Source organism: Stegostoma tigrinum, chromosome 34 (genome assembly GCF_030684315.1).
Source record: "Stegostoma tigrinum isolate sSteTig4 chromosome 34, sSteTig4.hap1, whole genome shotgun sequence".
Classification (NCBI taxonomy): Eukaryota; Metazoa; Chordata; class Chondrichthyes; order Orectolobiformes; family Stegostomatidae; genus Stegostoma; species Stegostoma tigrinum.
Genome location: NC_081387.1, coordinates 2,309,238 through 2,320,421, shown reverse-complemented (window position 1 = coordinate 2,320,421; position 11,184 = coordinate 2,309,238). Strand labels below are relative to the sequence as shown.

The 11,184-nt window shown below is 42.4% G+C and overlaps 1 protein-coding gene across 1 annotated transcript; it reads right to left on the bottom strand.

Annotated features, from left to right (window-relative positions):
* Positions 1-423: 423 nt before the first annotated feature.
* On the bottom strand, positions 424-1,371 carry LOC132206190 (probable G-protein coupled receptor 139). The gene has a single exon (XM_059639402.1). It carries the CDS (start codon positions 1,369-1,371, stop codon positions 424-426), a length of 948 nt encoding a protein of 315 aa, XP_059495385.1.
* Positions 1,372-11,184: the final 9,813 nt, after the last annotated feature.

The window sequence follows — 11,184 nt, the reverse complement described above, 5'->3', positions numbered from 1 at the left end:
TTGTGCTCCTGAGATGCTGCTGGGCCTGCTGTTTTCATCCAGCCTCACATTTTATTATCTTGGATTCTCCAGCATCTGCAGTTCCCATTATCGCGAATTAGAAGATATGGATGCTCCAGGAATGCGGTTCCTGTTGTTTAATATCAATTTTCCTCCAAAGTAATAGTCTTGGAAACCAAAACATACCAGTAAGTAAACTGACATCCGATCATACCCTGGTGTATGGATGTTATTTATTTCTTTTTTCTGCCTACTGCTTATTTAAACATGATGACATGCACGCTAAACGTTTTGGTCATTGCATATTCTTGTGGAAAATGCCTTTGATTTTGATATTTGTCTAGCGAGTTGTGATATTTTTGATATTTGTCTCTCAAGTAATTAGTAAGCTTGATGCAATACGAAAGAAAATAACATTGAAAATTAAATACCCTGCTCCGGGTCAATGCCAGTTACTCGTAGTTTGCATAATTTTCCATTCAGTGTGAACAAATATTTCACCCCCTTCTTCAGCTCCTCCCTGAACTTCCTCTGCGTTAGTCCGTAGATGCAAGTGTTGCTGCTGGAACTGAGCAGCTGCAGCATAAACCCAACTTGCTGGGTAATATATACTGAGTTACTGTAATATTTGTCAGTGTAATTAAAGTTCATCACTGGCCAGTTTAGCGAATGCACAACATATGTCAGCCACAACAGGATGAAATTGGCTGAAATAGTGAAAAGCAAAATCATGGATTTTCTCCGATTCTTTATCTCTGGATCATTCTGATTCTCACTTTTACTCTGGAGGCGCATACGAACTTTATTCACTGAAACAATATGTTTGACAGTTAAAGCATTGAATGTCAGAATGAACAAAAATGGCAAAAGAGGGGTTATGATGCTGTCAAGCCATTCGTATACCTTCCACAAGGGAGAATTCAGATAGGCAGCTGTAGGAACACAATGCCATGGCGTGCTGTCAATGATAAAGGCAGGCTCATCTGCAAAGTAAAATGGAATGCTCCTCAGACAGCTCACCACAAACACAGCGCTGATGACTATTTTGGCAGTTTTATCAGTACAATACATTGGTTGTAACTTCTGACAGCAAATTGTTACAAATCGATCAAAAGTGAAGGCAACAGTGAACCAGACAGAGCAGTCCACAGCTATAATATACATGACAAAGTTTACAATGCAAACAGGAGTCATATATAGGAAACTAATCGGAAAATACATGTTATTGATCCGGTGTAATAGAACATCAATGAAAACCACTGTTAGATCTGCTGCTGCCATAAACACCAGGTATCGAGTGATGCTTTTGGAGAGACCACACTTTCCTCGAGCTAGTATCACAATAGCGACCAAGTTAACTGTAACGACCATGAAATCTGAAATTTAGTTCCATGCTGTCTCAAAATCTTTCCCTTAACACAAGAAATCAATTTGTTTTTTTTTTCAAAGTGTTAGTGTTGATTAAATAGTTCTCAATTAAGGAGCCATGCTCAGGTGGCACATAAATCTACTGTAAACTTGTGAAAGGCTACAAACACAGTTGCTTTAAATAAAAAGATTGAGTTTCATAAAACCCTAAAGAACTGCGGATGCTATAAATTAGGAACAAAATCAAAGTTGTTGGAAAAGCCCAGCAGGTGTGACAACATCTGTGAAGGGAAAAACAGAGTTAACATTTCAGGTCCAGAGACCCTTCCTTAGAAATACTAACTGTTCAGAACAGCAACTGTTGAGAATGAGTTTCATATCTGACAGGGACAAAGTTACCAAAGTAAAAGTAAATAGAATGTTTCTAAACAATTTCCAGCATGAAGCACACAGATGCCCATTTAGCATTTGACATTTTCCTAGAAACGAAATGTCCAGGCTTCAAATATTCTGAATTGTTTTATGGTCTGCAAACCTTCAAATAGTCAGGTTATTGTTTACAAAAAAATATGAATGTGCACTAGCCATGTTGATGGGAAGTACACTCACAACATATTGGAATTGTCTTCTTGAGTGTAGTCAGCATAACGACTTTGTTGTGTAATTATCTATACATATTGAGACCATTGGCGTTCTATTGTGATATTTTATGACAGCATGAATCAGGAATATTGTGAAACCAGCTCTCACTGCCAATACTAATTTCAGTCATTCATTCCAAGTCGAAAGATCCCTCTTTAAATTTCAATCTATTCCTAGCCAACAGCTGGCTCGTGGGTTTTGTCAAAACTGTTCCAGATTCGTGTCAGTTCATACAGATTCCCAGATTGTTGATGACGACCGCAGTTTACCTCAGGAAACCTGCACAGTAAATTAAAACCTGAACACAATACAAAATGGAAAATCTGGCGAGAGAAATTCAGGCAAACAGCAGAAATAATCAGAGATAATGGGAACTGCAGATGCTGGAGAATTCCAAGATAAATAATCAGAGCTTCGTTTCCATTTAAACCATCCACAAATATAATGAAATCAAGTTTGGAATCAGGTAATGACTGAAGTGTTTCTAGTGAAACTACATAGAACATACAGTAATATTATTGAATATTCACATTTCGCATTCAAATCCAAGGTACAAGTTTTTTCCATAAAAGTTAGCGCTAATTTATTTTCAGGAATTACTTAATTGGCACATTTTGGTAAATGTTTCTATAGTTTTATTACAATCTAATGTTGTTTTAACCATTTGGTGAGCACTGAAAATTATGGTTTCAGATAAGAATTACAGTGGCTGTCAAGACAAAGATTGCTGGTAATTTCATGCAACCTTTTCAGGCGTGTTATAACACATCCTTACAAACCAGAAGTCTACTTCTATTTAGAAGTGCCACGGCAACAGATATGTGGGATCTCTTCCAAGCCAGTCACCAGGCTGATTTGGAAATTTACCGCGAGTCGCTGTGTCAAAAATCCTGGATTTCCCCCCGACATCATACGCTCACCACAACGTTCTCAAGGGCATTTAATGCTGGCCCAGCCAACGATACCTACCTCCACGAGCGAACAAAACAAGTTCTCAAATCAAGGATTGGACACTGAACTGTAATTAACTAACTGGCAAACAACAACATGAAAAGTTGCACATCAATACTCAACAATTACTACCCTGTTTCATTGTCTTACCGGGAATACCGATGGCTGCAAGTACCGGGTAGAAAATTAGGTCTATCTGATAAATTACAGGGTATTCCATTTCTTTTTAGAAGCACCAATTTCTGATCCACCAGCCACAGAGTGCCGACCGTATGACTGTGAATGTTTATCCAGGATTCCTTATAAATGTTTTGGAAAAGTCTCCACAGAGACAGGCATCAAGGGAATGTGAATCCTTCTTTTCCTTAATGAAGCAATTTTTCTCCCAAGGTATAGTCAAATTAACGTGTTAAAATAAGACGATGCAAAGCAGAATTATTTTATATTTACTTTAAATTCCTTCAACATGCGCCAAGCCTCTGGTGTCAAAAAATGATCAGCAGCATCAGTTCCATTAATGTTGGTGCTGAGCTGGATCAAGTGATGTTTACAATGATGCTGAAGTTTATCGGAGGAACATTTGCCTTTATAACGGTTTCATTTGTTGATCTGGATGCAGAACCAATAGAGAACAGATTTTGTGCTCTCAGTAATGGTTGCACTGTGATCAATTCTTGTAATCAATCAATGCAAACATGCATCGGAACTGCAATGTGAGATAGAAACTCTTGCACCTGCTTCAGTCCGACCCCACGACTCCGTTTAATTCACACCGGATAAATCCGTTTTTTCCCCCACTCTACTTGTGCACGGTAGTTAATTCCCTGAAATTTGAGTGGGTGCACAATCTAGTTGCCACGGCGAGGGCCGTGTAACTGTCTGATTGGAAGATGCAAAGTATTTAAGTATTCCCTGAGGTTTGAATCAGCTGTTGGTCAGAGGAAATGTTATGGTTTCACACTACACTGGACCATGAAAGAGCGCAGTGAGATAAAGTTGACACTGATTACACTGAGCGCATCGATTGCCTGGACACATCTCCGAGGTGAAAAGAACGAAAAACTGATTTGCTGGTTGCAATGCGCAGTGGAGTAGCACTGAGAAGTGCTCACTTTCCTTGAATTTTAAACACCCAAACCACTAGAATTATCGAGCCGGTTAACGCAGGGCGAGTCTTGGAACTCATGATGCCCAAATCTGCTGTTTGAAAGAGAAATATAATTAATCACTCTTTCCGTACAGTGCGCTATTTGTCTTATAAATATTATAGTTTAAAATTTTACAATAACCCGACCCTACTGTATTGCAGATTTTGACAATGGGCGCCAGAATTCTGGTAACACACACACATGACTGATTAACCCTCAGCTGGATCAATATTTGACTGTGGGCATTCGGTTTTATGACGGTTAAGAAGGCCTTGGAGAGGATGCACACGAGTTTCCCCAGAACAAGAACTAGCAGAGGAGAATCCTATCTATTTCCAAGAGAATTCTATCGCGTGAACAGAGCGATGAAGCTCGGGTTGTGCTCTATCGCGTGGTGAATGTTAGATGCGCTTCGAGATTTTGATAGAATCAGTGCGCGACATTTCGGTCATACGCTCAGGACCGAACTAATTTCCAGTTTTCATTGTTCAAAAATATAGAAACGAGTGCTGGTTTACTCAGGGAATTCTAGACATTGGGGTTTGGACAGCTGAAAGCACAGCCACCAATGGTGTAACCATTATAACTGGGCATAATAAGAGGCCAGGCTTAGAGGAGTGACAATGTCTCAAAATTATGGGGCTAATGGAAAAATGGAACTAGACTCGTGGGGAAAAAAAGACAGGGTGATTAGAGTTGAAGATCACTTCAAAAATATATCGGGCCGAAGGTGGGTTTCAGTTGTGAATATATGGAAATTGTCCTGTCCAGAGAGAATGAGACTTGAAGAAGGGATTTAGTAATAAGTGTTGATATAATGTGGATGTCACCCGATGTGACAAAGCAAAGAATGAGCGATTTCGTTAATGACATGAATGTGAGGTTAAAACTCACCTTGAACGCAATTTTAGGAACAGTTTTGGGGCCACATTAGTTTCTGTCAGTTTGCCTGGGAGAAGGATGAATCGTTCAGTATGAACATGAGAGGGAATTGGTTTGCAGTGGAGACTGGGCGCCGTGGTTTTCGGCTTCACAACAAACAGTTGAAAGAAATTCCTGAAAAACCAGTGCAGGATGACAGGTAGGCGGCTGATAACTTCACGACACTTTAGAAAGTCAAGAGGAGCGATGTCAAGTCCCCATCTTGCCTTATTGCACTCAGTGCTTTGTAGGGACACTCAGTGATGTTAGGAATTAAGATTCTGGATATTTACCCAGCAACAGTGAAGCAATGTGGTATACCACTCCACCTCAATGTTGCTATGCGGCTAAGAGAGAATTTACAGTTGATAGCATTCCCATGCATATACTGTCCTTATCGTTCTAGATGGTAATACGGATGGTTTGAAAGGCCCTTGTTTATGAGCTGGTTTAACGCACCTTGTATGTGGTACACGCTGATGCAACGGGACATCGATAAATCAATTTTTCAGCTCGTAGGTGGGATTTCTAAAAAGCGGGTTGCTTTCTTCTGACTGGTGACGTGCGATAGGAGATGCACCGGCTTAGGGAGATGGAAAGTGTTCCATTACACTCCTGATGGACAAGCTTTGGGGCAACAGCTACTTACCTCTGACCAACTCTTGTAGCTATATAATTTACGTGGCTGGCCAGTTCGGTTTTTGCCAATGGTAATGCCTAGGTTATTTCGAAGTGGGCGATTCAGTGATTGCAATGTCACTGAATTTCAAAGACAGCTGATGAAATTCTCTCTTTGTGGAGATAGCCGGTCCTTGGCACCCATACGTTGCGATTGTTAATTGCCAATGTTGTCTCAAGCCTCAAAATTGTCCAGATCTTCCTGTACATTAGGACAACTTACTTTAATAGCTGGTGATTCGAAAATGGTGATGAACATTGTGTAATCATCATCAAATCCTTCAACTCTTTGTCTGTTGATGTAACAGTCAAAGAGTTTGGAGCAAGGACTTGAATTCATTGGGCTTCTGATCATCCTACCAAAAGTGATCACGTGGTTGATTCCAGGTCAGGGATACTATGGCTTTCATTAAACTCCCTGAATTCTTCCCGAAATTTGTTTATTAGTAGAACAGTGTTCTTTTATTCTCCGATTAAAAATCCATTGCTTTACCATCATTGATTATCTCGGGCTGACTCTGTTGTACTTAACCATCCGAAAATATTTCTATCGTAAGACAGACCTAGATCACGAAGTTAAACTGCAGCACGAGCAAAGAATTTACCGAACCGTTTCCCAGGACATTCTTGGTCACATTGTCGCCGCCTCTCGTCACCAGCAGCTGCAGTGCAGCATGCCGCTCTCCGCTTTGAGTCAGCTCAGTGTCATTCTCGGCTGCACAACCAGATCACAGTAATGCTTTAGCGAACTTTAGACTCGCAACCTCGGCAGACCCCATATCAGTTGTCATTAACTAAGGGGTACAATATAACAATATCCTCCTCGGAAGCTTTTCTAAAAACGGGTTTGTCAAACTGGATTATTGTAACAGACGACAGTTCCGCATTTTTACATGAATTCCCGCACATATTTGCAATAACGTTTTGCTGGCCAAACAAAATGCTGTTTCCAGCGAGATATTTGCCACAAGAAGGGTCGGCATGGTGGCTCAGGGATTCACACTGCAGCCTCAAAATGCCAGGGACCCGGATTCGTTTCCATCACTGGGCGACTATCCGAACGGAGTTTGTGTCTTCTACCTTTGCCTGCATATTTTTTCGACCACGGTCCAAAAGATGTGCAGATTGCGTAGATTGGCCGTGCTAGATTGCCAATAGTGATGAGGGAGAATGAGCGTGTGTTCGCTACGAGAAAATGCAGCACTACAAGAACATGATAGGGAGATGGCTCTGGATGGGATGCTGACCGGAAGGTCAGTATGGACTCGATGGGCCGAATAGCCTGCTTCCGCCCTGCAGTGATTTTGTGATCAATTTCTGCATTAATACTTTTTTTTCGCTAAAGCAAACCAGGGGAATGAGAGGCACTCTATTTTGAGGTCGTTATTCACGGTCAATGAATCCTGAGATCACTCTAGTCCTGCATAAAACACCGATCTTCAATCTTGCAACACGTACAATTACAATCATGGAATCACAGAAGCCCATGATTAAATTTTGACAAGCAAAGTAAAACACTTTGTAATGATGATTTTCTGGATATTGCAAGAGCAGTGAACACTCAGATAGAAGGATTGGACAGTTGGGAAAATATAAACATTGAGGTACAGTTGAATTTGTATTTTAGTCAAAATACAGGAAGGACAAAGGATGTTTCCTGTATGGACTTCGGTAAGGCGTTCGACAACGTTCCGCATGGTAGACTCACACGGAATGCGCAAGGAGAGCTACCTATTTGAATATATAGCTGGCTCAAAAGTAGGGACAGAGGGTGGCGATGGGGGGTTGCTTTTCAGACTGGAGGCGCGAGGCCAGAGGTGCGTCACATAGATCGGTGCTGCGTCCACTGCTTTTTCTAATTAAATGAATGATTTGGATGTGGACATGGTAAGATGAGTAGTAAAATTGCAGATGACACGAAAATTGGAGGTGCAGTGGACAGTGAAGAAGGCTAACGCTGAATACAACAAGATCCTGTTTAGGCCAATGGGCAGAGGAGTGGCAGGTGGAGTTTAATTTAGATAAATTGTGAGGTGCTACATTTTCGAAAGGCAAATCAAGACAGGACTTGCACACTTAATGGTAAGGTCCTGGGGGATGTTGCTGAACAACGACACTTAGTTCCTTGAAAATGGAGTCGCTGGTAGATAGGATAGTGAAGAATGAGTTTGGTACTCTTGCTTTTAGTAGTCAGTGCATTGAGTGTAGTAGCTGGGAGGTCATGGTGTAATTTTAAATGACTTTGGTTCAGCCATTTTTGGACTATTGCATGCAATTCTGCTCTCCTTGCTTTAAAAGGATGTTGTGAAACTAGAAAGGGTTCAGAAAAGATTTTCGAGGATGTTGCCAGGTTTGAAGGGCTTGAGCTACGCGGAGAGACTGAATAGGCTGGGGCTATTTTCCTTGGAGTGTCGGAAGCTGACCTTACTGACGTTCATAACATCATGAGGGGCGTGGAAAGGATATATAGTCCACCCAGTGGCGAGGAGTCCAAAACTTGAGTACAAATTTAAAGTGAGAGGGAAAGGATATAAAAGAGTCCTAAGGGGCAACTTTTTCACACTGACGGTGGTGCGTATATGGAATGAGCTGCCAGAGGAAGGGTCGAGTGGGGGGCAGTGGGGTAAGGCTATTACTATTATAACACTTAAAAGGCATCTGGATGGGGATGTGAATAGGAAAGGATTAGAAGTACATGGACGAAATGCTGGCAAATGGGACTAGGTTTACATAGGATATCTGGTTGGCATGGACGCGTTGAAACAAAGGCTGTGTTTCTATGCTGTATATCTCTATGACTCATTACTTTATAACTCAGGTGCCCAGACCAGGGATGAGAGTCTGACCATGTGGGCTAGACCATTTAGGACTAAATTGGGGATATCCTTTTTACACAAAATGTTGGGAGCCTGTGGAACTCCCTGCTACAAAAACTGGTCGAGGCCAGAATGATGAACATTTTGAAGGCATATTTCTTGGGCTAAATGAATAAAACGGTATGGTGAGGTTTTGGGGATGAGGTACTGATTTGCATGATTAGCCGTGATCATAGTAAATAGTGCTGTCGAGTCGAATGGCCAGCTCCTGGTCGCATTTTCAATGTTTCCCTTATCCTATGTTTAAGATTAACTTTTATTAATTATGATTAACTTACATTACATTATATTATATTATTGATATTTTTAATGTGCAATGGTCTTTGTACCATTGGGAATTATTATATTGGTTGCATCATGGCCGTGATTAATAGAAGTTCATTGTTCACACAAGCAGGCCACACCGACCCTCCTATGAGCAACCCACCCTATTCGCATGGCTATTTCATCCAGCCTCCACATCCTTGCACACAATTGGCAATTTGGCATGGCTAAGCCACCTAAACTGCTTTGAATTATTTTAGGAAACCGAAGCACTCAGAGGAAACGCACGCGGACACGTGGAGAACGTGTAAATTAGACACAGGCGGGTAACCAAGGCTGGAATCAACCCCGGGTGCTGCGAGGCAGCAGTGCTAACGACTGAGCCCCCATTAGCCCCTGGTTCCCGGGCCCGAAAATTTAACTCTGATTTTTCTTCACAGATGCTGCCAGACCTGCTGAGCTTTTCCAGCAACTTCTGCTTTTGAGACCTCATGCAGCCGCATATTCTTCGGTCTTCAAGCCTAAACCTTGAGCAGGAGCAGCTTCACCACACGGACTGCAGCAATTCAACAAAATCCCTGAACTCCACCTCCCTAATGCAACTGGAAAGCCAGGTCTATCTGTAACTTCTGATTAGGAATGCTTCACTGTATTCCTTAGAATTCGTCTAGCATTACCCGTGTAATTGTTACATAAGCTTTTTTTCTACTATGCACTACCCAACTCAGGAAATAAACTACTACTCTACACTCTGAAAAGTATGTGATATAATTTCATCCTCAGAGTTCATTGCCCAGCCCACTTACCAGGAATCCCCGTTCATTGTTTGTTCATCAGTTGTCGTGTTTCGCACGAGATGTCTGTTCGTGAAGAAAGTTCCCCGGGACCGACGTGCTTTCGCTGTCTCTCTCTCTCTCTCTCTCTCTCTTTGTGTATGTCCCCGAACGGTGTATCCATCCTTCTCTTTCGCTCTCTCTCTGTTCCGTCTCTCTCTTTCGTCGTCTGTGAATTGTGCGTGTCTCTTGTTCTACATAAATTAACTCATGACACTTTTAATAACATTTCAGAATGTATTACGTGATACACAGATAGTTGCTTTTCACATCTTAAATTCTCCATCGTTGACCAATGATGAATTTACTCTTTTTAAATATGGACAAGCCAAGACCTTTATTTGCCAACAATAAGGCGGGGGAATCCAACATGATAGAAAATGATCTGATTGATCTATTAATTTGTTTATATGCTAAATGAGACATTCGCTACTTGCTCGAGTTTTATGTTAATAAGTCAAAATGTGACTTGTTTTGTGGCCATTCCTATTCCACAATGCTCAATCAAAACCATTGCGTGCTCCATGCTTATCCAGTTTCCTTTTAAAGCTATCTCTGTCTTCACCTCAAACATTTCATGCTTATAGCGTGGATCTTATTAGGCTTCATGAACAGAGCATACAACAAATAGACTCTCTGAGGATGTCATTTAAAAGTAATGTCTTTCATGGAAAGGGACCGGCTATCCTTGATAATAAAATGTGAGGCTGGGTGAACACAGCAGGCCAAGCAGCATCTCAGGAGCACAAAAGCTGACGCTTCGGGCCTAGACCCTTCATCAGAGAGGGGGATGGGGAGAGGGAACTGGAATAAATAGGGAGAGAGGGGGAGGCGGACCGAAGATGGAGAGAAAAGAAGATAGGTGGAGAGGAGAGTATAGGTGGGGAGGTAGGGAGGGGTTAGGTCAGTCCAGGGAAGATGGACAGGTCAAGGAGGTGGGATGAGGTTAGTAGGTAGATGGGGGTGCGGCTTGGGTGGGAGGAAGGGATGGATGAGAGGAAGAACCGGTTAGGGAGGCAGAGACAGGTTGGACTGGTTTTGGGATGCAGTGGGTGGGGGGGAAGAGCTGGGCTGGTTGTGTGGTGCAGTGGGGGGAGGGGACGAACTGGAATGGTTTAGGGATGCAGTAGGGGAAGGGGAGATTTTGAAGCTGGTGAAGTCCACATTGATACCATATGGCTGCAGGGTTCCCAGGCGGAATATGAGTTGCTGTTCCTGCAACCTTCGGGTGGCATCATTGTGGCAGTGCAGGAGGCCCATGATGGACATGTCATCTAGAGAATGGGAGGGGGAGTGGAAATGGTTTGCGACTGGGAGGTGCAGTTGTTTGTTGCGAACTGAGCGGAGGTGTTCTGCAAAGCGGTCCCCAAGCCTCCGCTTGGTTTCCCCAATGTAGAGGAAGCCGCACCGGGTACAGTGGATGCAGTTTCCCACATTGGCAGATGTGCAGGTGAACCTCTGCTTAATGTGGAATGTCAGCTTGGGGCCTGGGATAGGGGTGAG